This window comes from Mirounga leonina, unplaced genomic scaffold (assembly GCF_011800145.1).
Source record: "Mirounga leonina isolate KUSES-001 unplaced genomic scaffold, KU_Mleo_1.0 Mir_173, whole genome shotgun sequence".
NCBI lineage: Eukaryota > Metazoa > Chordata > Mammalia > Carnivora > Phocidae > Mirounga > Mirounga leonina.
In genome coordinates, this window is record NW_023270447.1 from 83,250,341 (window position 1) to 83,277,193 (window position 26,853).

The 26,853-nt window shown below is 51.1% G+C and overlaps 1 protein-coding gene across 2 annotated transcripts in view; it reads right to left on the bottom strand.

Moving 5' to 3' along the window:
* Positions 1 to 996: 996 nt before the first annotated feature.
* The window catches only part of TMEM51 (transmembrane protein 51), a 55,125-nt gene continuing 29,268 nt past the window's right edge, over positions 997 to 26,853 (bottom strand). Inside the window, exons 2-4 of one of the 2 annotated variants that reach the window (XM_035019740.1) lie at positions 8,481 to 8,555; positions 3,930 to 4,478; positions 997 to 1,791 (exon numbers count right to left, since the gene is read on the bottom strand). In XM_035019740.1, the coding sequence (XP_034875631.1) occupies positions 1,383 to 1,791; positions 3,930 to 4,273 (753 nt within the window). In that variant the 5' untranslated portion in view covers positions 4,274 to 4,478; positions 8,481 to 8,555 and the 3' untranslated portion in view covers positions 997 to 1,382. The remainder of the gene's footprint in view (positions 1,792 to 3,929; positions 4,479 to 8,480; positions 8,556 to 26,853) is intronic. The other variant, XM_035019739.1, reaches the window with a different exon arrangement.

Sequence of the window (26,853 nt, forward strand, 5' to 3'; positions counted from 1 at the left end):
ACTCCCACTCCACGGTCAAGACCCTGACCCCAGTCGTTCCTCTTCTGGCTTAGTCTCAGCAGTCAGCAATCCCCTGGGCATCCTCATTAGTTGAACTGCTTTCCTGGGTTCCACAGGCAGGCACTTTGCCCCCTGCATGAGGACACACCTGGCCTTTCTGAGCATACAGCCCCTCGGCTCCCGCTGGGCCGGGTCTCAGGAGGGGGATGCTGGGGGGACGTTTAGGTCGGTAGGAGCTGCTGTCTAGACAGCCACCATGTTCTGTTGGGTATGTGGGTCGAAGGGGCAGCAGTAATAGCTTCCCCTTCCTGGGAAGCACAGATCCTCATTCGAAGTTTGAAAAAGCTCTTTACGCTGAATGGCACAGTAGAGCATTTAAAGAACTCAGGCCCTGGAGCCAGACGGCTGGGGTTCAGACTCTAGCGCGGCTACTTCCTAGCGATGTGACTTGAGGCACTTGAACCTGAGCCTCTGTGAGCTAACCTGCAAAATGGCAGTGATACCAGGATGCAGATGAAATGCCGTAACACGCGTGAAGTGTTTTGTGCAGATTAGCAGCAACTATTATTATCAGTGATATTTCTCCCTAAGCAAGTCAGTGTTGGAAGAGCTGCGACAGTAATTCAGCGCCCAAATGTACTACATATAAAATATTTTATTATAAAAAGCTCACTTGCACGGCACTTTAGAAGGAATAAAATATCTCACACAGCTTTCCTTTGTTGCCCTTACCCAGAAGGCACTAGGAAAGCGTACCAGTAAAGACTCTGATCTTATGCATCACCGGGCCTTGGGCCCTCCGAGAGCCAACAGCTTCAGGGGCTCTGAGAGAGCCCCAGCTGGGCCTCACTCCCACATCATCGATCAGCCTCTTGTTTCACTTCATTCCCGAAATGGCCCCGCGTCCTTTCTAGAAAGCCGAGTCACATCTCCTACCCACAGCTCAGGACTCCGGTGAAGAAAGCAAAGGCATATCTTGTTTTCTTTTTGAAACAAAACAGTCCTAGTGGAAGCAAAACAAAAATCACAACCTAAACCAGCTGCTAGGCATCCTCTCCTGTTTGGAAAGAGAGGTGTTATGGCCAACAACCCAGAGTTGGGGAAAAACGATGGGGAAGGTGCGTACCCCGCGAGGACCCCGACGGGGTCCACATCCCGAGATCCGAGGCAGCAGCTATTCCCGACGCACCTGCCACGTGAGGTTCTGTGGATGTCAGTCAGTCCCTAGTCACTGGACTCCCCACGCCCCCCTCCCTCACCCCCATCCACATCAATCTGTATGCATCTGCCCCCTCCGCTCCTCAATTGCAGCTGAAGTGGCTTCACGGGGGGTCCGTGGCGTGGAGGGTGAGCGACCGGAGGAACACACCTGAGCGGGGCCGTCAGTCAGGTGGCCGGGCATCAGGAGCCTTCTGCTGGACTTCATCATACTGTGGTGGGGGGGTCAAAGGCTCGATGGAGGGAGGAGGGACGTTTTTGTCCGGGAGGCTGATCCTGAAGTCTTTGAGGTGAAGCTTTTCGGATTTAATCCTTCGAACTTTGAGTGGCTTTAGGCGTTTGGCCAACTTGGAGTTCTGCCTGTCGGGTGGATTCCCCGGGCTGGTCTCCACGTTGGCCCTGGCAGCTGTGGGGCTCGTCTCGTCAAGACCCGTCAAGGACTCATAGGACGGGAGAGAGATGCTCATCCTCGGGTTCTGGTCCAGTTCCCTCGCTTCTGAGTAGTTTGTGTTCATCACTTCCTCGTAACTGGGGACATAGTACCTGGAGGAGGCGTCCTCCTCCTCCTCCTGGCTGCAAGACAACAAGCACCAACATGGAGAGTGTTAGCATGTGCTCCCGCCATATTGAAAATCACAAGTAGATGAACTCCGGATCCTGTGTCAGCACCGGGTCCACATACACCAGCCTTGTGAACAACCCGTGGGTGCCAAAAGTAATAAAAGCTAACACTTGAACCGTGTGCTAGGCGTCAGGTACTGTGCTAAGTACTTTAACACATATCAACCAGTTTCATCTTCCTAACAATGCTATGAGTTAGGTACTATTTTCATACCCATTTTATGGATGGGGAAACGGATACGTCAAGGTTATGTGACTTGGTCATGTACGTGGGAAGTGGGAGAGCAGGAACTGAATGCCACACTCAACGACTACACTGGATGATCTGGAAGTGTTAACACGAGGAAGTGTGAACCCCCCTTTGCTTTTAAGACTCATGCTTAACCACATGCCAGATGGGCTGTTCTGGCGCCAAGCTGGGTCCTTTTGCCAAAGGCCACACAAACGTGCACGAAGCAGCAGCCAGTTTGAAGCAGAATGGTTGTCCCCAGGTAGAGAAGGGATGTCTACTATAAAATTTATATGTATTTCAAGGTATTCTGTAATTTTGTCTTCCAAGTTCACTATAAGGCTCAAAGGTCTTATCCTCAGGCTTAGTCTCCTTTGACTGTTGAAAGAGAAAACCAGAAAGTCAGGTGTCTTTTTTTTCTTTCTTTCTTTTTTTTTTTTTACACATGTTGAGGGAATAGTGCCATAAGCCATAGTCCAGGACTCTGCACTTGAACCTGTAGGGTGATAATGGTCAACATCAGCCCCTCCCTGTTTGTCCAGGCCTACCTCTCATTTCCCTTAGCATGTGTGTGCTCCTGGCTAGGGTGGGGAATTAGGGGAGACTGATTCTCCTTCTTTGTTCTTTTCTGTATTTCCTGAATTTTCGAGAATATGTGTGCATGATCTTTTATTATCAGAAAATAGGTTTCGTTTTTCCAAGCCAAAAACAACTCCCTTCCCACTAGAAGGATGACAAAGTTGCAGAAAATCTAAACACAGGAAAACCTAAGGCAGAAAAGAAAACCGTCCCATCTCCTTCCACCTGGAGACAACCACTGTTAATACTCTGTTGTACACCTTTCCAGACCCCTCTCTAATCCCACAGCTGCAACATTTGATGCGATTAGGACCTCACCACAGATGCCGTGTTGTAACCTCCCTTTCTCACCACGGTGCATACGGTCCCGCATTAGCAACTACAGCTCAGCAATGGCTGTGCAGAATGCCACCGAGTGGGCGTGCCATGATTTAGCTTGAATGGTGGATATTTAGGTTGTTTCTCAATTTTTTGCTATTCTAAGCAACGCTCTGATAAACCTAAAGGCACAGACTCCTTTGCACTTGCGTGATTTTTTCTCCCAAGGGTGAACTCGTAGGAACAGAATGGATAGGGACACGCATCTTCAATATCTCCTCTCACTGTGAAAACTCTTCTTCAGAAAGGTTGTGTCAGTCAATACCCCCATCAGTGACCCATTTCCCCACAGCTCTCCAACACCGAGGGCTGCCCGGCTTGGCCATTAATATAGGCAAAGAATAACGACACCTTCTTTTTGTTTGCATTTCATGACGAATGAGGTTGGACATCTATTGTCTGAACATCTATGAGATGCTTGCTTGTATCCTTTGTCCCTTTTCCTACTGATATGCTCCCCTGTCATACTCATTTGCAAGGGCTCTTTTTCTAGTAGGGATGTCAACCTTCATCATGTGTTCCCCGATTTATTGCTTATCTCTTAAATGTGTTTGTGGCATTTTTGTCCAAATAGAACACTGGTTCCCAACCTTTTCAACGCAAAGCACGTACACACAGCCCGTCTGGAGGCTCTGGCTGCCCTGGGCCCCATGCAGCTTTCCTGCTGGTGTCAAAATCTTGATACACCTGTAATCCATTCATACCGCATGATTTGGGAAACTCTGGGATAGAAGTATAGAGTTATTTGGAAAATTATAAACTGCTTTACAGAGCCTTAGTGGGGGAAAGTGGGAAGGCAGAGCCTCCTAGACTAAAGCAGTCTCGTCAGTGAATGCTGTGGGTGTGAGTGTGTGTGTGTGTGTGTGTCCATCCCCCGGTCCGAGGGCGGTCAGCCCGTCCTCACCTGTCTTCCTCCCGGCCGTGTGGCTCGACCCCCGGCTGGTGCTGGATGTGGGCCATCTCCTCGCCTTGATGCTGCTTCCTCTTGTCCCGGATGCTCAGGCAGATGGAGAGCAGAAGCAGCATCACCCCAGCCCCGACCAGCACGTAGGCCACGGAGAAGGTCTTGCTCTTGAGAATGCCACTGCCTATCTCTGTCTTGTTGTTCCCCTGAGCTGTCGGCTTTTCGTGGGCACTGAACCCGGGCACCAGGTTCCACATGGCCATGATGACCCCGAGAACCAGCATCCCCAGGCCGATGGCGGTCAGCGCATAGTGGGAGCCGTTGGCCTTCGACTGGGCCATCATGCCAGTGGGAGCGGGCCGAGGGCCGGTGCAAAGCAAGAAAGTAAATAAATGAGCGCACCAGCAGCCGCAGCAAGAACAACAGAAACCCCTTCAACGCACGGAACGAAATCCCTAGTGCCGCCCTAAAGAAGCAGCGGCTGCGCTCTCGAGGGACGGCTTCCAGCAAATTCGAGGCATCCTGCGTGGACAGCTGCGGCCGAGAGGTCTGGAAGGAAAGCAGAAAGAAGAGAGAGGAGGCTCAGTTCGGATTCCGGACGCGTTTGTGGACGCAGCGGCGCACTCTTGAAGGAGTCCCGGAGCGGGACCGAGCCGCGCGCTGGCCGGGCCTGGCCGCTGATGCATTCCAGATGGCTTACGTGCCTGCAGAAGGAGGGCTGATCCGCCTACCCCACCCGAAAAGGAAAAGCCAGACCTTTCCATGCAGGAGACCAGAGAGGTCAGCACTCTGGGGCCTGAAAACATTTTGTGGAATTTAATGAAGTGCAGTGAAATCTCGGCGGGCACGGGGCCCAGCGAGGAGCGTGAACGATGGTGTGCGTGAGCCGTGGTCAGTAGCTGTACCCAAATCGCCTGGGCGACGGGCATCCATCGGGGGTGTGTCCCAGTCCACACGGCCTGTGGGCTGCTCCTCACCCTCCATGGCTCCCCATTTCCTGCAGCAGAAAATCTGGGCTCCTGGAGTCACGCGTGTGACCGCCTCTCCCCCCTCATCTCTCACCTCGCCCTTCTCTGCACACCCCCCTCCAGCGTTTCTGCAGTTCTCTGGTCCCCCCTCCTCAGCTGCCCCTTCTGTGGACTCCCACAGGCCACCAGTGACTACTGTGGCCAGTCTCTCTCTTCCCATGACACATCTCTGTGCCCAGAACACAGCAGGGACTCCAAACATGTCTGCTCACTCACTGAATGAAATGAATGGAGGCCACCTGAAGTCTTCCTGCAAGACTCGCCTCCCTTCAGCCCCACGGAGTTTTGCTTTTCTTAAAGGGGCAGAAGCCGGCCTATTCACCATCTTAGCTGCTGTGCCCAGCTGGGCGAGAAACCCTCTTCCCACGAAGCAGCTCAGAGACCTTGTGCTCAAGGGAACAAACCCACCGTCCTGGGATTCCACAACCATTTGTAAGCTGGGAGAGTGAGCCAGATAAGCAAGTCACCTGAAGGTTTAGCTCAGAACCCTTTCAGGGGCCAGGAGGACCAGTGAGCAGCACCCTTCCTGGCTAACTGCTCCTCAGTACATTATTCCCAGGCCAGCGACCTTTGCAGAACAGTAAAGCCTGACAGATGTTTGGATGGGCAAGGTCCTATTTTCAACTCTGCATTCTTTCCGATCTTTCCAGAAGGACGGCCAACCAGGCCACTTGAAATCTAATGCTGCAGAGATATTTTCTCATCAAACAACGGGCTCAATCTGAAAGTGGCCACTTTGTTAAAAAAATACTCTAAAAATATTTGGGATAATATCCTTTATCGGCTTGAGGTCTGTTCCTTCTTTTTTTTTTTTTCACTCCACAAATATTTCTTGTGCATCTGCTAAGCAGTGTTAGGCACTGGAGGGACACTGGTGAGCAAGTTAAGGGTTAGTGGGGCTCTGGGCCAGCAGAAAAGTCTACAAGGAGTAACAACAAAGTGGGAAGAAAGTCTAGAAACTGTGGAATTTGGTAGGTGGGTGTCCTAACTCAGGCTGAAGGGCGTATGGAAAGTCTCTGTGAGAGACAAGTCCCACTTCAGATAAGAGGGTCTGCACCCGGATGGTGCAGTGCTAAATGCACACGTGCACACCCACATATACATGCATACTGATGTGTGAACATGTATGTGTAGGCATGCAGGGCACTGAACAGGGATCCCATCCCACTGCAGACAGTTGCTGTGGATCAGCTACCTAACACACGAGGGTATTTGTTTCCCAAATATCACTCATAGCCAGCAAGGGAAAGGATGAGGGCTTTAGCAGTTCTGCCAAATGGCCAGAGGAGGAGGAGGAGGGCACAGTGGTGTGGAGGTGCAGCCGGAAGCTGGTGTGGGAAGCAGGAGATGAAAAAGCCCATGACTGAGCACCTGCTAGGGGTCCAGCAGGTAGGCCTTGTCCTTGGGAGGTGGAGAGTGTGTTTTCTAAACCAGTGACTGGGGCTACTTTAACCTCCTACCCTCCCTGCTCTCTCGACTCAAGCTTTGCCTTACCTGTCACATGAGTAAAACAAGCCCCAGATGAGAGTCACCAAAAGAGATGAAAATGTCGGGATTCACACATTTGGGCCTGTTAAATGGTCAGTGATGGAAAACAGGCAATAATACCCAATGTGGGTAATGGTGTTGGGATAAGCGATTTTATACAATTTTTCCGGACGGCAAATTTTGGCACTGATGGATCAAAAGTTTCAAAAATGCTTATACCCTTTGGCTCTGTAATTCCAACTTCTAAGAATTATGTACAAGGCAAGGATATTCATTGTAGCTTTGTAGCAGTGAGAAACTAGAAACTGTCTCAATAGCCAATAATCTGCATCTGGTTAAATAAAACATGGTACACGTGCTGGTTAAATTATGGTTTTAAGCCAGCTAACGATACATTTTAAAGTCAAAGTTAAAAAAAAAAAAGTATGTTCAGTGTGATTCTAATTTTTAAGAAGTTCTATATACACATCTGTATACATGAATATATAGGAAGGAAGACTGGATGATCCTCCTTACGTTAAAATAAACAAGAGACAGAAGATTTTCATATATACAAACATATATGTAAAAATCTCAGGCAAGACACATTCCAAACTTAGCAATGATTGCTTCAGAGAATAGAGAGGGCTTGGGAAGTATACCTGTTACTCTGTTTCTGTATTTTGGATTTGTTACAATCAGAAGGTGTTGTTGCAAGGCAAAGCAGTTATGAACTTTGGAACCAGGCTGCCTGGGCTCAGATCCTCACTCCCAACTTTCCCAGCTGTGTGGCTTTGGCAAATTACTTAACCTCTCTGTGGCTCAGCTTCCACAACTGTAAAAGGAGACCAAGTCTTTCTGGTATTCACCTCATAGGAGAGTTATGATAAGTGAACAAGAAAACATACATAAAGCACCTAGATTTATATGTGACCAGCACATAGCAAGTTCTTCTAGAAAGGTTTGTTATTTAATTTTATTTAAAGCTTGCATTCCCAGTGGGGTGAGACCACCCACGGTGGGCGGGGGCAAAAATTCGTTCTTGGGGATGGTGTAATATAGTCTTAGGTATTACAATGGTTTGTGGCCCTCCACCATACATTAACAGACACACAGGATATCTGCAGTATTAAAATTTCATGGGATGGGGGTAAAATGGGGGCATTACAAAAACAATGTCTAAAAAGACTCTTTAGGGAACAATACTGGGAAAAAAGGCTGAGAAACACTTATGTTTTTCTTTTTTTAAAGATTTTATTTATTTATTTGACAGAGAGAGACACAGCGAGAGAGGGAACACAAGCAGGGGGAGCGGGAGAGGGAGAAGCAGGCCTCCCACTGAGCGGGGAGCCTGATGTGGGGCTCGATCCCAGGACCCTGGGATCATGACCTGAGCCGAAGGCAGACGCTTAACTGACTGAGCCACCCAGGCGCCCCGAAACACTTATGTTTTATATTAAATTTCAAAACACTCAGATTATGCATTCCATGGTCTTTTTAGTTGTTTTCTGCACGGTGGGATTAGAGTGATTTTTATTTTCTTTTTCTTACTGGGAGAGTAACAATCGGAAACACACAAATGTGTATGTGTTGGTTTTAGAATAAAAAAATGAAATAAAGGTTTTTGTGTTTTGGGTTCGTGGCAGGGTTATGTGTCCTGGGGGTCGCTTAAAATTGTCCGTCGATTCTGCCCTCCCTCTGGGGACCAGGACCCTGGTGGGTTCACCAGGGGTGTGGAACCCAGCTCCTGAGCTGCAGCTGCTGGCTGTTTATCTTGTTTCTGGCTTGTTGACCCATGTTATATTTAGTAAGGTGTTCTTTCCCTTTCAAAAATATGGAAAGAAGCTAATTTTGTGCTTAGAGGATTTGGACCACATAGTTTCCAACACATCCCTAAAACAGAGCAGCCTTGGCGGGCAGACCCGGGTCCCAGCTCCGCCAGACTCACCTCTGGCTGGACTCTGGCTCATGTTCGGGGAGGCCCTAAAGGATAAGTGAGTGATCCTATACCTGGGTTTTCAAGAAGAGTGGTTAATCTGTTAAGAGAGGCACCTACCTGTTGCTTCGTGGGGGCGCTCAGGGCAGGCCTGAAAACAACTCTTCATGCTAAACTTTTGAGTTAAGGACCCACCTGTAAAAAACCAGAAACACAGCTTTCTAATCAAGCTGTGAGCATTTCAATTTGAGACGCTTATGAGGGAGGAATGTGTTTTTGTTTTTTCTTGGCGTGGTGGGGGCATAGGTCGGGCTGGAGGCACAAGCGAGAAAAGTTGTACCAAAAAGTGGGACCGCAGAAGGATGACAGTCTGGTAGCTGCGTTTACCAGACCCTTCTGCGGTTTTATCTGTCTTCCACAAGTGCCCCGGAGGCTAAAAGAAGAGGAAACATTTCCCCAAGTCATTTTATGAGCAGTGTATAACCTTGATACCAAAACCAAACAAGGACAAGGCAAGAAAGGAAAATGACAGGCCAATCTGATCTGTCTGCACACAAACAAAAATCCTAAACAAAATACCAGCAAATGGAATTCCACAATGTGAGAAAGGAATCCATCAACGTCCTAGAGGAGAACGCAGACGGCAACCTCTGTGACCTCTGTGACAAGCAACTTCTTGCTAGACACGTCTCCAAAGGCCAGGGAAACAAAAGCAAAAATGATCTATTGGGACTTCATCAAGATAAAAGGCTTTTGCACAACAAAGGAAACAATCAGCAAAACCAAAAGACTACCGACAGAATGGAAGAAGATATTTGTGATGCCTTATCAGATAAAGGGCTAGTATCCAAAATCTATAAAGAACTTATCAAACTCAACACCCAAAGAACAAATAATCCAGTCAAGAAATGGACAGAAGACATGAACAGACATTTCTCCAAGTAAGACATACAAATGGCCGACACATGAAAAAATGCTCCACATCACTCAGCACCAGGGAAATACAAATCAAAACCACAACGAGATACCACCTCACACGAGTCAGAATGGCTAAAATTAACAAGTCAGGAAACGACAGATGTTGGCGAGGATGCGGAGAAAGGGGAACCCTCCTACACTGTTGGTGGGAATGCAAGCTGGTGCAGCCACTCTGGAAAACAATATGGAGGTTCCTCAGAAACGTTGAAAATAGAGCTACCCTACGACCCAGCAATTGCACTACTGGGTATTTACCCCGAAGATACAAATGTAGTGATCCGAAGGGGCACCTGCACCCCAATGTTTATAGCAGCAATGTCCACAATAGCCAAACTATGGAAAGAGCCAAGATGTCCATCAACAGATGAATGGATAAAGAAGATGTGGTATATATATATACAATGGAATATTATTCAGCCGTCAAAAAAATGAAATTTTGCCATTTGCAACAACATGGATGGAACTAGAGGGTATTATGCTGAGCAAAATAAGTCTTTCAGAGAAAGACAATTATCATATGATCTCACTCATGTGGAATTTAAGAAACAAAACAGGAGCATAGGGGGAGGGAGGGAAAAATAAAATAAGACAAAATCAGAGAGGGAGACAAACCATAAGAGACTCTTAATCATAGGAAATACACTGAGGGTTGCTGGAGGGGAGCTGGGGGGGAATGGGGTAACTGGGTGATGGGCATTAAGGAGGGCATGTGACGGAATGAGCACTGGGTGTTATATGCAACTGATGAATCTCTGAACTCTACCTCTGAAACTAATAATACACTATATGTTAATTAATTAAATTTAAATAAATTAATTAGTTTTAAAAAGATAAATACATAATACATCACAATCAAGTTGGGTTTATCCCAAGTATGTAGGATTGGTTCAACATTAGAAAATCAAATAAGGCCATGCACCAGGAGAAAGGATAAGCCATGACAGCATTATTCCGCGAGTCCCACGCAGCCACGAATATGTCATCCGCAGCTATGTGCACCAACGTGGCCCATTCTGACAAACGTGACATTGAACAGAAAAGCAAATGCAGCATGTTTCCACTTCTGTGATGTTCCAAACCAGGTAAAACCAAACAATATATGGGTGTTTATTTATTACATTATTCCTTACACTTCACAGATACCTTATAGAGACCCTTTTCATTGGCTGAATTACTTTGTAATAGGAATTTCCAACACCCATCAACACCTTTCCACCACTCTTCGCATAAATTCCAAACTCCTTTCCTGTGGCCTCAAGCCCCACCAGATTGGATTGGCTCCTGCCTTTCTCATATCTTCTCTCTTGGCTCAACAACCCTCAGTGCTTCTGTTCTGTTTTTTACCCACACCAAGCACGTTCTGCCACAGGGCCTTTGTACTTGCTGTTCCCCATGCCTGAAACACTTCCATCTGTCTCTTTGGTCTGGCTACTTCTTTTTTTAAATTAATTTTTTTTAAAGATTTTATTTATTTATTTGAGAGAGAGAGTGAGAGAGAGAGAGAGAGAGCACAAGAGGGAGGAGCGGGAGAGGGAGAAGCAGACTCCCTGCCGAGCAGGGAGCCCGATGCGGGACTCGATCCCGGGACTCCAGGATCATGACCTGAGTCGAAGGCAGTCGCTTAACCAACTGAGCCACCCAGGTGCCCTGGTCTGGCTACTTCTTTACTACTTCTGTCTCTCAGCTCAAATGCCACCTCCTCAGGGAGGATTTCCTTAACCATTCTATATAAAATGTCTCTCCATAACGCAGCTACTCTTAAGCCCCATGCTTGGTTCCTTGATGACATTTCTTCCCATGGATGGATAACATTACCTCACAATCTATAATAGTATTGTTTCGCTTTCTTGTTGGCTCCCTGTCTCCCCCAGTGGAGGATAAACTCCCCGAATGAAAGTTCTCATTAGGGAACCTAACAGGTGCTTAATAACTATTGGTAGAATGAATATCTGGCAAGTTAAAAAGTTTGACCAATATCCCGTATCAATTTGGGGAAATTCCTAGTCCACGGTTGGCACCGAGGGGGAGAGGATTAGTTTGAGCAACTTTCCGGAGTATCTGTAAACAAACGATTTGCCAGCAACATGGGAGAGGTGCCCAGGCTAAATGTGACTTCCATTCTGACCCAAGAAGGTGACTCTACCAACATGCCCTGGTGGAGGGGTTTTTTTTTTTTATATATAGATTATTTATTTATTTGTCAGAATGAGAGAGAGAGAGAGAGAGCACAAGCAGGGGGAGCAGCAGGAGAGGGAGAAGCAGGCTCCCTGCTGAGCAAGGAGCTCAATATGGGTCTCGATCCCAGGACTCTGGGATCATGGCCTGAGCCGAAGGCAGGCGCTTAACTGACTGAGCCAGGCATCCCTCCATGGTGGAGTTTCAGGTTTCAGCGTTCCCTTGTGTTCCTAGGCAGAAGTCTGCAGGGGTGAGAGCCCGAGCCTCCCTCCTTTTGGGCAGCCTCTGTCTTCCCTCCCACCGGGCACCCTTGGCGAACCAGAGCCAGCAGGGATGTCCGGGGTGGGGGCGGATAGTCACAGCTCTGGACTTTAGAGCACTCCACCTGGTTGAGACCCGAGTGTGGCCATCCCGCACCTGGACTGGAGTCTCTATGAATCTAATGTGAAGACAATGCTTTGAATAAATTGAACAAAAGAAAGAAAGAAAAAAAAAGAAACGGTGCTGTCCTTGCTGAGGCAGAGCAAAGGGTCCCAAGTGATAGCTAAGCCTTCCCTTGTCCCGTTCCCAGAATTTCTGAATCCCAGAAATTCTATGGGGATTTGGAAAGCAGGGATCTGATCTAGACCCCTGCGTGGACATCAAGCTTGCCCCCTGGCCCTGGAAGGCACAGTTCCAGGAGCGCCTGGCCCGGCCCGGCTGCCTTTCGTGGGGAGGGGAATCTCAGCGGTCCGAGGTGCCTGGCAGCTTGACCAGATCCCAGGACAAAGAGGCTCCTTGACCAGTCTCCCTGTGCCCCAACCTCTGCCTGCCAAGCTGCATAACTGGGAAAGGGATCCCCAGCTGCATTCCCAGGGAACCAGGCCACATTCCCATCACAAAGGAAGAACTCAGTGGGGGCCTCTGGGCCAAGTTTCAGCCCCTAGTCACTTTGGTCACCAAGTTCCGGTCCCAGGCAGTGGGGGACGGGAGGAGAAAGGCGCTGAGCCACCACCACCATGCTGCCCCAGTCCTGCCTGGGCATTTCAGGCCACCTCCCTACCAACCAAGGTCAAAGATGTCAGGTTCCCATTCTTTGAGAACAAGTTTTTGTAGCTTGAGCATTCAGGAAAAATGAAGTGCAGTGAGTGCAAATGAGTCATAAAGGTAGAGGGGAGGAGAGAGGGCTGCCTGGGCCCGAGAAAGCTGACGGGGGTAAAAGGAAAGAAGGGATGTGCAGGAATCTGCCAGGCAGAGCGGTAATTATAGGAATAGTAGTATAAGTACCAGCAGCATCCACCCTTCAAGGAATGATTAGCCCCACTATCTCTGAGTCTCAGAGAGGTTAAGTAATTTGCCCTAGGTCACACAACTCTAGGCAGCAGGCAAGATTCACAATCAAATCCCCACTGACTTTGCAGTGTACCTCCTCCTCTCGCACCACACCCCTCCCTGGGCAGGGCAGGCAGGCCAGCAGTGAGCACTGCACTTCATCCTCAGAGAGATTTCGTCACAAAAGCACTGGGGGTAACAGATGTGCCTTTGTGAAACTGGCTTTCTAGAGAGTTTGAGTCCAACAATTCCCGGGTTCCTATTGTGTGCCAGGGCTTTGGGGGACACACATCCATGCACAATCCTTCGAGAGCTATTATATTTGTTTTACAGATAAGGACACCGAGGTTCAGAGAGGTAAAGTAACTAATCCAAAGTTACACAGCTAGTACAAGGCAGGGATAAGGTATGTCTGATTCCAAAACCCATGCTTTTAATCACCAGTACTGCTAAAATGGGGCTTAACAGGAGGCTAGAGAGAGAGCAACAAATTAGCTTTGGAGCAGGTGGGGGAAGGAAGATAGAGCGGCAGCTGGGGGCGCCTGGGTGGCTCAGTCGGTTAAGCATCTGCCTTCGGCTTGGGGCTGCTTCTCCGTCTCCCTCTGCCCTTCCCCCCCTGCTTGTGTGCCCTCTCTCTCTCTCTCTCTCTCTCTCAAATAAATAAAACCTTAAAAAAAAAAAAGCAGCTGCTTTGCAAGGCCTTATGTACATTTACCATGGGTGGAGTTTGGGGGTACGAGGACATGAAGGAGACCTGTGGGAAGGGTTCAGCCTGAGAAATTGCAGAGATGGGGGAGAGGACAGTTCCCAGATGTTTGCCACTTGTTGCAGAGAAAAGAGGCAGCTTCCCCCCTCCCAACAGAAGAGCTCCATGGATTTTATAAGACCTGACATTTCCAGTCTCCTTGCTCATCCATTTAAGTGTTAGTGAGATTAAGGAAGTCAAACACGTTCTGATGACTCCAGGAGTCATCAACAGAAGGAGTGAGTTAACAAACCGGGTATTGGGGCGCCTGGTTGGCTCAGTCGGTTAATCATCTGCCTTCGGCTCAGGTCATGATCTCAGGGTCTTGGGATCGAGTCCTGTGTCGGGCCCCCTGCTCAGCTCAGCCTGCTTCTCCCCCTGCTCTCGCTCGCTCACTCTCTCTCTCTCTCAAATAAATAAAATCTTAAAAACAAAACAAAAACAAACCGGGTATCTAAGTCTTCCGGAGCTTGACGCAGTATCTTTCTCTAAGCAAGTTGCTGGTGTGTCACCCTATTTGCAAGGCTGGCACTGGGAACCAGTCTCAAGGGCTCCAGCCACATTCAGTCTTTCTTGGGAAAGGTGACATCGCTGTGTGTCCCCTGCCAGGACAGAGTCTGGTGCCCATGAGACGCAGGGCAGCAACCAGAGCTCCTGTCACCACCGATTCAAAGGGAGTCTGACCGTTTGATCCCTCTCCAGGCTCTGGGATTGGGCCACCAGTGGCCTCCCACTCTGGCAAGCAAGGCTGAGTGCAGGCGCTGACCATCCCAGCCGGCCCCAGCCTGCAGCCAGCAACGGATACATCTGCTACTGTTTCCCAGACCCTAGAGTGTGCTGGGCTCACACTGAGTGCTTGGCATGGGTCAGCTCATTTGTTCCGCCCAAGCATCCTATGAGAGAGGTGCTCTTATCCCCCCTTCTGTCCACGTTATCACTGAATACACTGAGGCACAGAGAGGTTGAGAAACTCGCCCCAGGTCACACAGCATGTAAGTGGTGGCCCTGTGCAGAGTCTCCTTGTTCAAAACTCCCTCATCCACGAGGCAGTAGGAAAGCAGCCGTTCAGCCAAACTCACCAAGGCAGGGCAGGTGGCACCTGTTACAGGTACCCCCCGACTGGGGCCAGCGAGATGTCGTAGAACTTCCCGGGACAGGGAGCTCATGGGACCAGCGGCTGTGCTCCCACCTTAGCCCGGCTCTTTCACACTCGCTTGGAGGCTCCCTCTTACCTTTGTCCGCTTCAGCAGCCTTACCGGTCGGGGGAGCTGGACTCGGATCAACCTCGCGGGTTGGTATGCATGATGGGCTCAAAGTTTGGGGGTTCGGGTATTTAGTGATTCACTCGACAAAACATTAACAGAGCACCTACTGTGTGCCGGGACCTGCTGTAAGTGCTGGGGATAGAGGAATGGCCAAGACAGACAGACAACCACCTGTTGGAGAAAACTCCATAGAATGCTGGGTGGGGAGGACAAGCTGGGAACAATAATGCTGATACCCCCCTGGGGAGGGGGTAGGGAGTGTGGGGGTGGGGACTTGAAATGCAGTGGTCAGGGAACACAGTTACTGAGAAAGCGATATTTGAGCAGGGGTTTGAAGAAGGTGGGGGAGGGAACCATGTGGATATTTGGGCGAAGGACCTTCCAGGCGTAGGGAACCACAGAACAGAGGTCCTGAGGCAGGAGCCTGCCGGGCTGTTTCCAGGGACAGTAAGGCTGGAAAATCCATGAGTGACTGCATTACGAGCACAGAGTACCGGCTCCCAATGTGTTAGCTGTTATTTCCAGACTTGTGGAGGCAGGTGAGCATCTACCATCTTTACAGAGGCCCGGGGTGGGGGGGTGTGAGAGGCTAATTCAAGGCCATTCAAGTTGGGGGCAGAGAAGAATCTGGGGTTTAGCTCGGGGCTATTTGCCACTCACCCACTCCGTGTTTCTCAGAATTTGGGAGAAGGTAATGGGAGGCTGAATAATGATCCCCCACCCCACCCCAAATATCCAGATTCTAATCCCTGGAATTTGTGACTGTTAACTTTATATGGCAAAAGGGACTTTTCAGGTGTGATTAAGTTAAGGATCCTGAGATGGGGAGATTAGCCGGGATTATCCAGGTGGGTCCAATTTAATTACAAGTGTCCTTAGAAGAGGGAGGCAAAAAAGGTCAGAGGAGGAAGCAGGAGATGTGAGGTCAGAAGCCAGGGGCTGTGGCCACGAGGGGTGGGGCCCTGAGCCATGGGGTGCAGCCACCTCTGGCACTGGAGAAGGCGAGGAAGCGACTTGTCCCCCTCCGCTTCCAGAAGGAACCAGCCCTGCAAACCTGCTGACTTGAGCCCATGAAACTGACTGAGGGCTTCTGGCCTTAGGAACTGCAAGAGAGTTCAGGCGTGTTGTTTCCAGCCACCCTGTGGGGTAATTTGTTACAGCAGCCGCAGAAAATGCACGCAGGCCGCCCGCACAAGCATACCCTTCCTCTGGCACCTGCCGGTGCTCAGACCGTTCACTTGTCCAACAGCTCCTTTAATTGGGCACCGTTCCTAGATCCTGATCAAATGGATCCCTTGGTGAATTTTGCACCTCTTCCTCGTGTGGCCAGGCCGGAGGGAGGCTGGGCAGCCTGGCCCTCCTGCACTGGGTTTACATTTTAACCCGAGGTTGCTCTGGAGGCAAGCCTGCACTTGTTCTAACGTGGCTGGGGTGGAATCCGACAAAGGCGTGCATTCTCACGCTGTATCAGCAGGCACCCGCTTTCCTGGTGGCTCATACCTCCAGTTCCTCAGCCCTCGGGACAAAGCTTGGCAGACGTTTATTTTCTGGGGTCCTTATATGGGGGTTTCGAGTCAAAACTGGAGGTGTGGAGAGAAGACAGGCAGACCTCCGCTGGCCGATGGATCCTGCAGAAGCAAAGCCCTCCCCGTTCCCAGGCCTTTAGCGGGGCTGCCCTTGATTGTGGAGGCCAGGACACAGTCCGAGAGCGTTTATCCTGCCCATATCTGGACATTTTCTTTTTTAGCCACAGTGATGCTGCTTCCGCAGAAGGGGTTCCCAAACCTTCTGCCAAGCACCGTTTTGGAATCCACTCAAGCTTGTCCAGCTCTCTCCCTGCCCTCTCTTCCCGTGCTACCTGTGATTCCCACTGGAAGCCCCCCATCTCCACCTGCTTCCAGTTTTCGGGAAGTCACTTCCCTGAAAGTCACACCCAATTCTTTTCCCAACTGTTAACGTTCTGGGATCACAGTAGGCATCCGTGGACGGTCTCCTAAGCGCTTACCAAGTGCTGGGTGCTTTCCATGCATTTATTATTATTGTTATTAATGGCATTTAGACAATTTGGTATATCTTACTTGATATAAATATTAACGATTTATTATTTCTATGATTTAGTTAATATACTTATTTTAAAAATGTATCATATATTAACACATTGAACATTCCCAAGAACCCTGATGAGAAACTTTCTGGAGTAATCCCCATTTCACAGATGAGGAAATGGATGTTCAGAGAAGTTAAGACGCCTGCTCGAAGTCATCCAGCTAAGCTTCGAACTGGCTATGTCTGAGGGCAGAGCTAGTGCTCCACCGCCCACTCCTGCCTCCCGGTGCCCCGCACCCCCACTGAGAGCACCCTCGCGGCACCCTGGATGCTTCCAGCCCTTCTGAGGCTGACCTCAGTCTCTGTGGTCAGGTGGTAGAATTCCTTGTTTCCCTTCATGCTATTTCCCCTCCATAAAAACCAACTTCTCCCATGTGAGTCACTCAGCCCCCTGCAACCCCTGATAGTCATCTGGACATGTAAATAATTGACGCTGGGATGTTTAATCATAAAACTGGAACCGAGGTTAAGACAGGGCAGCCCGCAGGAGATGAGGAGGAGAATAACAGCCCATGGAGGAGGCTTGCTTGGTGGGGCTGGCACCTCTGTTGGGAAATAAAAGGAGAACGAACCTCCACGAGTGCTCACGATGTCCACAGCATCGCTCGCACTCCCCAACACCGTGTCCCTTGTTGCTCCCAGTAGCCCGGGAGGAGAGTGCTCCTATAACCCCCCAACAATACACAGAAGTTGGGGAGCACAGTCTGTGCAAGGGTTGGGGTTCAATCCCCTCTGTCCAGTAGATCAGGCAGTGTCAACCTCATAGGGTTAAGGAGTGAAGGGTTAAGGGACAGATGACATTTGGATTCTGTGCTCGCCACCATGGGAAGTGGCCTCATCGTCAACAGATGAGCCCCAATGAAACCCCTGAGGTGCGAAACGATTTCTCAGGGGCACCAGCGGGCGTGCCTTGGCTGCCATTCCTCTCTGCCATTCTGGTCTGTAACTGCCAGTCAGGCCCCAGCTAAGGGCTGGAAAAGGCGATGACCTCCTCGGGATGCCCCAGAACCAGCTGGCCGAAGTGAGATGTCACCTGGAGGGCACAGCTCACCTCCCAGCCCAGCTCACCTGATCTTTTCTTCTCTTACCTGTGCTGGAGGGAGGGAAAGAAGAGCAGGTAATGTTGACTCACTAGCCTGATATTCTCAGTAGGGTGGTTTTGTTCTGCCAGCTCATGGTTCCAAATATCCACTCTGCCCTTCCTCCACTGTAAGGAAACTCCTGGTGCTTAGTTTTCCAGGGCTTCCCAGAATAAAGAGCATTACCCAGCCTCTTGAGCTGTGCCATGCCACAGGACTACGTTCCCCCCAATGGGACATAAGCAGAAGTGTGTATCAGGGGAGGGGGACATTCAGGAAGGGTTTGTAGAAGGGACATTTAGAAGGTACATCTCTCTCTCTCTCTCTCTCTCTCTCTCTCTCTTTTTTTTCCCTTTCCTCCTTTCTATTGACCGTGGTGTAGATGTGATGGCTGGAGCTCAGCAGCCCTGCTGGAGCATGAAGTCGAGGATGACAGAGCAGTAAGAGAGGAGCCTGGGACCCTGCTGATTGCTGAGCCATCCTCCCAGCCCTAGACTGCTGAACTCTGGACTCTGTTTACATGAAAGAAAACAAACATTTACTTTATTGAATCTATTGTTATGTAGGGCTTTTTGTCACCTAAACCAGCCCAGGCCTGGTGAATAGTAACCGTGAATTTGTTACTATTTATAGCCTAACAGCTATGCCAAGGATACTGCTAAAAGCTCTACCTATAGAGTTTATTTAATCATCCCATGAATACCGAGTCAGATGGTATTGCCCCATTTTACAGATGAGGAAAATGAGGTCTTGCCTAAAGCCAAACAGCAGGTCTCTCTGACTCCAGTCTCCCATCCTGCCATTAAGAAAAGATAATCAGAGGGAAAGTATATGGCAGGCAGACTCATAAAGTGGCCCCGCGGTCCCTGCCTCGTGGTGCTTATGCCCTTGCGTGACCCCTCCACTTGAGTGTGGGAGGAACCTGTGGTTTGCTTCTGGCCAATAAAATATGGCAAGTGATGGGATGAATATGTGAGACTATATTATGTACAACTGTAATGTCCCACCTTGCAAGGAGATGTTCTCTTGCTTGCTGACTTTAATAAAGTGAGTGAACATTTTGGGGAGAGACCCATGTGGCAAGGACCTGAGGTAGGCTCCCAATGACAAGTGTAGGCACCAATTCTGCCGTCAGCCACAACAGCTTGGAAGTGGATCCTTCCCCACTTGACCCTCCAGATGAGAACCCATCCGTGGCCTACACCCTGATTGTGGCCTTGCAGAGAACCGGACTGAGCTGTGCCTGAACTCCTGACCCACAAAAACTGAAATAATAAATGTGAGTTATTTTGTGCCACTAAATTTGTGGTAATTGGGTACAGAGCACCAGACCAAGAGGGGAACTTTATGAAGAGGGTAACAGCGTGTTCCCAGTGGGCTCTGGAGAGATTAGGGGAGGTCAGTGAGGACCCCATCTCTCCCCATAGGAGGACTAGGGGTGAGGACTGGAAAGGGTGGGGCAGTCTGAAAGTCAGGCTGAGAGGCTTACAACGGTGGGAGCGAAGCCTGGAGGCTGGCTGTGGGCAGGTGCAGCTCTGTAGGGCAAAGGTGCCACATTCCAGAGCCAGGCCTTGGCGACTGCGCTCCATGTGGATCGGGAAGAGAGGGGACTATGGCCCTGCAAGGCAGGACTCTGTACCGGCCGTGGCTCCTCTGTTCAACTAGCTATTCCTTATACCCTATGGAGCCTCAGTGTCCTCATCTGTAAAATGGCAATAACGATACCTTCCCGAAGACAGAATGTGCAGAGAAAGTGCTCGTCGGTGGAGTGCTGGCCAAGCAGCAATCTTCACAGGAAAGAGGGGCATGAGAGGCTTAGTGCAGGCTCTCTGAGAGCCTGAACCTGACCTGGGGAAAGAGGACAGCCTGGACGAAGAAGCTGAGAAGGGCTCTTCGGGCAGAGAGGCCGGGAGTCGGGAGGGAACACAGGGTCCAGAGGTTCCGGAGGTGGGGCAGGCGGGGAGGGGTAATGGTCAGCCTCAAGCAGCCTGGAGGCGTCTAGAGGACTCTGCTCTTCCACCGGCCCATGGCCATTCCCGTTCCTAGTGGAACGGCACTAGGATTTTCCTTTGCCAGGACCTCCCGGCTCTCAGTCCAAGTGTGTGACCCTAACCCTGACTCCAGGGGCAGCACCTGCCAATCACAGGGGCCAATCAGGGCATTTGCCAGGGTGGGGGATGGGTGCTGGGAGAGGAAAGGAGAATGGAGTGAGGGGAGGGGAGAAAAGGGGAATAAAATAATAGCAGCAATAATCAAACAAGACAGAGGCCCTGCATGGCTACTGAAGATGATGTGGTGCAAATTAAGAGCTGGATTAATCCAACCTCCTGAGCTGAGGCCCAGCACCTCCACCCACCACCCCGCAAAGAAATGCTGGTTCCCTAATTCCACAACCACCCAGCCACAAGAAGCTGCAGAGCCACGTGGGGCCACTGCTGAGCCATCCTCGACGTTAGCAGGGACGGACTGATGGCCGTGGAGCTCCCAGGGTGGCACGACACAGGTTGCACCCAGGTCACTGGATGGGCGTCAGCTGTCTGCCACAGGGGCACTGCCCAACAGTCGCTGGCCACACGTGGCTAGTGAGCCGCTGAGATGTGGCCGGTCCACACGGAGATGTTCTGTACAAGTGCAAGGTACACATCGGATTCCAAAGACAGAGGAACGCAACAAGAACATCTCATTAACATTTGTAATCAATTTTGGGCTGAAATGATATATTTCAGATATACCAAGCTAAATAAAGATCACGATCTTTGCCTATTTCTTTGTACTTAAAAAAAAAAAATCATGTGGTTACAGGAAATCGAAAATGACACATGGGGCTTGCATCCTATCTCCACGGGACAGCGCTGATCCAGAATGTGAGCTCCGCAGGGCGGAGCTGTTTTGTTCTGGTCTGTTTTGTTCACTGCTTTCCCTCTGTCCTAGAACAGGCCTGGCGCATGTAGGAGGAGCTGCATCATTGCTGAATGAAGGAGTGGCATGACATAGCGGTATCGTGGAAAATACATGGGTTTTAGAGTCTGTCCAGGCTTTGCTTAATTCTGTATGCCCCTGGCAATGCACTCCACCTCTGCGAGTCTCCGTTTCCTTCCCTGTACAAGGAAGATGCTGCTTCTGAGGGTCCAGTGTCATAACCTACATCAGGTCTGGCCGACTGCTAGCGGCTGTTGTAATGTGTGGGAACCCGGAAGGTTCTGCCGCAAAGCTGGTGCTGTTTTGGGTGCGTGAATGATAAACCCAAGTCAGGTGCCAGGCTGTGGCCTCTAGCAGCTGCTAAGAGGCAGCTTGGAGAGGCACCAGAAACTTGGAGAGGGAGGCCCAAGGCCAGGGAGGCACACTCCACAGCGCCCGTCCTGGCCGGGATTTAGAAACCCTCAGAGCCATGGGACACGCTGTTCTGTGGGGCTTCTCGCAGTCTGTTCCAGAAAAGAAATGACTGGTGAGAATACACCTGCATGTCAGATGTGCTCCACAGGGTCAGGGAGGCCAGACCCGGAGGGAAGGTGGTTGTCCTAACACCCAGCAGGGGGCTCTGGAGGCCAGCCGGGATACTCTGCACCTGTGACTGTTGAGCATCTGCCTGTCAACATGGGTGGAAATCTGAAAAGGACCACAGACCCTCTCCTGAGAAGGGCTTGTTGGCTTCCCGTGCGGTGACAAATCACCGAAAACTTCGTGGCTTAAAGCAACTCCAGTTCATCCTCTGTGGTCCGGGAGGGCAGGAGTTCTAAAATCAAGGTGTCAGCCAGACTGCATTCCCCCTGGAAGAGTCAGGAGAGAATCTCTTTCCTTGGCTTCTTCAGCTCCCAGAGGCTGCCGGCGCTCCCTAGCTCCCGGGCCCCTCCTCTGTCTCCCAGGACTTCATTCCCACCTCTGTAGCCATCAGCACACCTCCTTCTGACATTCCCTACCCCCTCTTACAAGGACTCTTGTGACTACGACACACCCATCTGGATAATGGGAATCCACAAAGGCCTTTGATCAAGGAAGGTAACATAATCACAGGCTCTGAAATTAGGTGGACATCGTTGGGGGGAGGAGGGTGCCATTATTCAGTAATACATTTGTCATCCAGCCTACGGTAAGGGCCATAGGCACAATCTTGCCCAATCTCGGGTTCACAGGCCTTTCCGGGACTGTCCTCCAGGATGAGAAACCCCAGTCTGGAACCTACCCGCGTGGCTCTTGATGCTTCAGGTGAATCTGGATACAGACAACCCACATCAGACGCAAATTGGGGGATTACACGTTTTACAAAAGGGCCCTTTGTTTTCAAAAGCATGTGTCTTTAAATCATGATAAGAACAGCTAACACGCCTTGGATGCTTACCCTGCGCAGGGATTATCTCACTTCATCTTCACAGAGAGGCCGCTTACCATCACCCCCATGTTGCAGATGCAGACACTGAGGCCCGGAGAGGCTAAGTAACCCGCCCAAAGTCTCAGGTTAATAAGTAGCAGAATGAGGCGGTGAACCAGATGGTCTGAGTCCAGAGTCCCTCTAACATCCTGCCTCTCCTCTGCCCCCAAGCCAGGCTGTAAAAGCATGGTTTTTTTGAACGGCTACACTGCTTCCACGAACAAGGCACTCCTTTGTCCACTGCGGGCAGCCAAGCTTTGCTGATGGCACAGAGATGGAGAGGACTCGGGTTTGTCCCAGGCCGCTCAGTGACCAAGATAAACACCAGTGTCTTCAGTAACCTGCTTGGAAGTCCAGGGTCAGGGCTGAGTGCTGACCTTGCGCCTCTCTGCCACCCGGGCTCAGCCCCTGTGACTCGGGGCTTCAGGCGGCTAGTCACATGTCCCAGGCCACAGCACAGCGTTGGGGGTTGCAATTCCTTCCTGGCACTGAGCTAGACACTTCTGCACATCAAAACAGTCGCCGGCTGCTCCGTCGTCCCCACTGCAGAGGGAGGAAGGGGGGCTGAGGCTGGTGAGCACTCAGACACCACAGCCTCTGTTCATGTTTGAACCTGGATCATCCCCCTGGAAGCCCCGCAGCATGTGTCCCTGTCCCCTCAGGCCAGGGGCTATGCCAGATGGTCTCCACCCTACAGGGGGCCCAGGCAGTGCAGGACCCACATGCTGGGCAACGATGGAGGAGGCTGCCCGGTGAGAGTGGGTCCTGGGGGGCAGGAGCAAGGCCGCCGACCTCTGTCTTGCCTGCTGTCTCCTGGCAGTCTCTCTGCCCACCCCCAACGTTAACTGGGCACCCACGGCATGTGCCGGGCGGAAGTCCAGGTGCTGGGGGACTGAGGCGGCCAGCCCCACACATAGGCCCTCTCTTTACAAAGATCCAGGATCAAATTGGAAAATCCCCAACTGGGACTCTGAGGGTTACCTATTATTATCACAAAAGTCTCTGCAGGGACCCTTGGAATGAGGCACTGCTGTGCTCTTCGCAGCGCCAAGTTGTACAGAGCCCCTGGCACAAGTCACTCCCAAGGAGGGTCCCTGGAGGCCTGGGAGGCCGGGCTATGCTGGGCTGGAGGAGCCAGGCTGCCCAGGGCTTACCGGCACCGGGCACAGCTGCCCTGTGGCCAGGCTGGTGCTCAGCATCCCAGCCCCCTTCTCCAGGCCCGAAGTCTGGGCGTGACCAAGCCTGGCCAATCAGATCTTCCTATTTCTCAAAGGGCGGGGCCTGGCCCAGCCGGGACCAATGAGACTCAATTCTTCCCTGTTGGGGAAATGCCCGGGAGGGGAACCCCCGCTGGGTTTGCTGGCGGGACAGGAGGTAGTTGGTGGCAGCTGGTGGCCATCTGGTGGGAGAGGCTGCCCGAGGAGGGAGCCAGCACGGAGGAAATGAGAGCCGGACGCCAGAACACACCACTTGAACCCAAGAATCCCGCTGGACTTCCCAATATGCCAGTTGCATGAACCAATATAAACCCTCTTGCCTAATTAAAAAGAAAATTAAAATAAATGACTTAAAAAAAAAAAAACCAAAAGCAAAACCACACTGGCCCAACCCTCCCCTTTCTGAGGCAAGCTTGGTGCTGACCAAGTGAGCAGTGGCCACCACCTTCCCCTAGGACACCTCCTCACACATCCTCTCAGTTTGCAAGGTCAGGCCACGAGCACCTGCACAGGTAGGCGTTCTGGAATGCAGGGCCAGGAATCAAGACCCAACTGCAGGGTTATTGGATCTCCTTCCTTGGTCGGGATGTTTTGAGGATGACTGTTAGGGCTGCTGACTAAGAGAGGCCTGGGGCCACGGCAGTAACTGAGGAAGGATGCGGTCCATGGGCTGAAAGCTGGGGGCAAATCTCTCCGTGTGTCACCGCCCTTGAACCCCCCCACCCGGTAGATACTGTCATAAATCACGAGGCTGGGAATGCCTCTAGGCTGTTAGCAGGAATCACAGGGCAGAAAGAAGAACCAGGTCTGCCCTTGAAAACGTTACTGCCAAGGTTATAATGCACAGCCAGCCGACAGACACACGCAGGAAGAAAGAGAGGAAGAGGGGAAGGCATTGGAAGGGCATGAGGGGACAGGCAGACACGCCCGAGGGGTCGCCATGGCTCTACCCCGTGGGCTGGACACTGTGCTGGGCACCGAGAGAACCCTCAACAGCACTCCGCCCTCAGCCTCCTGCATGCCCAAGAGGAGGAGAAGGAAGAAATACGAGGAGAGATGACACAGGGAGCGGGGTGGGGGTGGGCACCAGGGAACAGAGAGGCTCAAAGAGGGAGCAGAGATGGAGGGGCCCCGGTGAGAGAAGGAGAAGAAATGGTAGTAGGAGGAAGAAATAGCTAGTAGAGAGCAGGAGCCATGAGGACCTGGTCCCCAACAGGCAAGGGGGGGTTGCTGGGGAGACCACTGTGGGGGAGGGCGCAGATACAGGGCTAGGGTGTGGGCTGGATTTTTTGGAAGGGAGGGTGAATCCGGTGCTGCTGGGTTCCCACTATGGGCAGCTACTGTCCCTCTGGTCAAACAGCCGGAGTTGGTTGTCTGGCAGCTGTCCCAGGGGCGGGCCCAGCATCTGCACTGTGTGCACAGCTAAGGCACAGAGAAGCCCGGAGCTGGGGTGCTGGGCAAACATCTGCCTCCCCACATTCAACGCAGCGGTTGCCCGAGCACAGAGGGGACCCAGCAAGCACGTGGGCCCCTGGGAAGAGTCCCTACCCCAGGATGGCCCGCCACCTCCTGCTCAGTAAAGGCCAACCTCACCTGGATGGGGACCATGAAGGCCTCCTCTGAGGCCTCCCTGCCTCCCAGCCTGCCCTCTCTATGCTGTTTTTGGTGGTGGTGGTGGTGGGGTCTTTCCAAAAGGCAACTGTGATCATACCACCCTCAGTCAAGATCCCTCCATGGCTCCCCATCACCCTCCTGGCCCCTAGCACCTGCCTGCAGCTCCCCTTGGGTCTGGGCTGATTTCCATGCACTCTGCATGCACAATCTTGTTTCATCCTCCCCACGCCCCTGGTCTCCCCCCATTCTACAGACAACTGAGGCTGGGAGAGGGTCCGTCCTCATCTGGGCTCGAAAGCTAGCTCATCTGTGATTGCTGGCTCTCCCTAGTCCTTCCCATCAGCCCCTGTCAATTCAAAGGTCCATTAATTCCTCCTTTTCTGCTTCAGCTGCTACCAGTCCGGCATAGTGCCTTACACCCCGGGGTCCCTACCTGAGCTTCCTGCCCCACTGTCTTTCCTTTCTATCCAACTCATCCAGCATGCCGTTGCCCTTTTGATCCTCCAGAAACAGCCTTTTTTGTCCTGTTACTCTCCTGCTCAGAAACCCTCGGTGGCTCCCCAGTGCCAGAGAATCAAAGACCAAAGCCCTCAGCTTGGCATTTAGGTCCTTCTGCCCAGCCTGAGGGGTCTGGGACATAGGTAAGGAGCCCTCCCAGGGAGCTATCTGGAACACAGCTAATAAGCTCTGGTCTGTGGTAGCCAGTGAGGGGCGGGGATGGGGGTGCATTAGGATAGCTCCCTGGGAGGGCTCCTTACCCATCCTAATGCACCCCCTGCCCCTCTCTAGAGGTTTCACCTCTCCCCACTGGCCTGCTGGAGGGGGGCCACGGGCTACAGCACTCTGAGTCTGAGGCTGTGCTGGAAGGTGACCGGCACATGGTTGTGGCGCTCCACGGGCATTTGAGGGTGACGCCGAGCCTTGCCTTCAGTTCAGCCACTGAAAAAAGATGAAACCAGGACTTCCAGACCCGGGAATTCACAGACCAGTAAAGTCCCTCCCAATCTTTGGAGAAGCCTGACATTGGGTCATAACCTTTCTCTTCTACCATGGAAGGGCATTAAAGCAAAACAAAACCCAGACAAAAAGCATCCTCCCTTCTACCGCCGTCTTTGTGGTAGAAAGCTTCGTGTCACAGTAAAAACAGTAGGAGGGAATCTTGGGTAAAGGGCACACCCTTAGATGCCATTAATTTTTATTTGGGGGAAATTTAATACATTGTCCTTTGTTTTCCAGCTGTGAACTGATGAAGTGTTTCTCACTGCCAGGCCAGAGCCTCCACGCAGCCACTGAGGAATGACAAGGCTAAATTATGTCTCCTCTGTCAGCCATCGTAACCAACCTCACATAGGGAAGCCACAAAGAAAATAAAATCAGAAACATAAGCTATCACCACACATCACAATAAAAATCAGAGATTAAAATCTCTGATCCCAATAAATTAAGAAGAGACTATCTATTATAAAAGGATCTTCCCATTCACAAAAAAGTCTCTGGCCTCAGTTTTTCCATCTGAGACACAGGAGGTCGGGCGAGACTGCAGATTATCCCAAAGTTTCTTCCAGCACTGAAATTCTCAGATTTCCTAAGTTAGCCCTGTTACAGAGGCTTCATGAATCATCAGGATATGCAGTCTG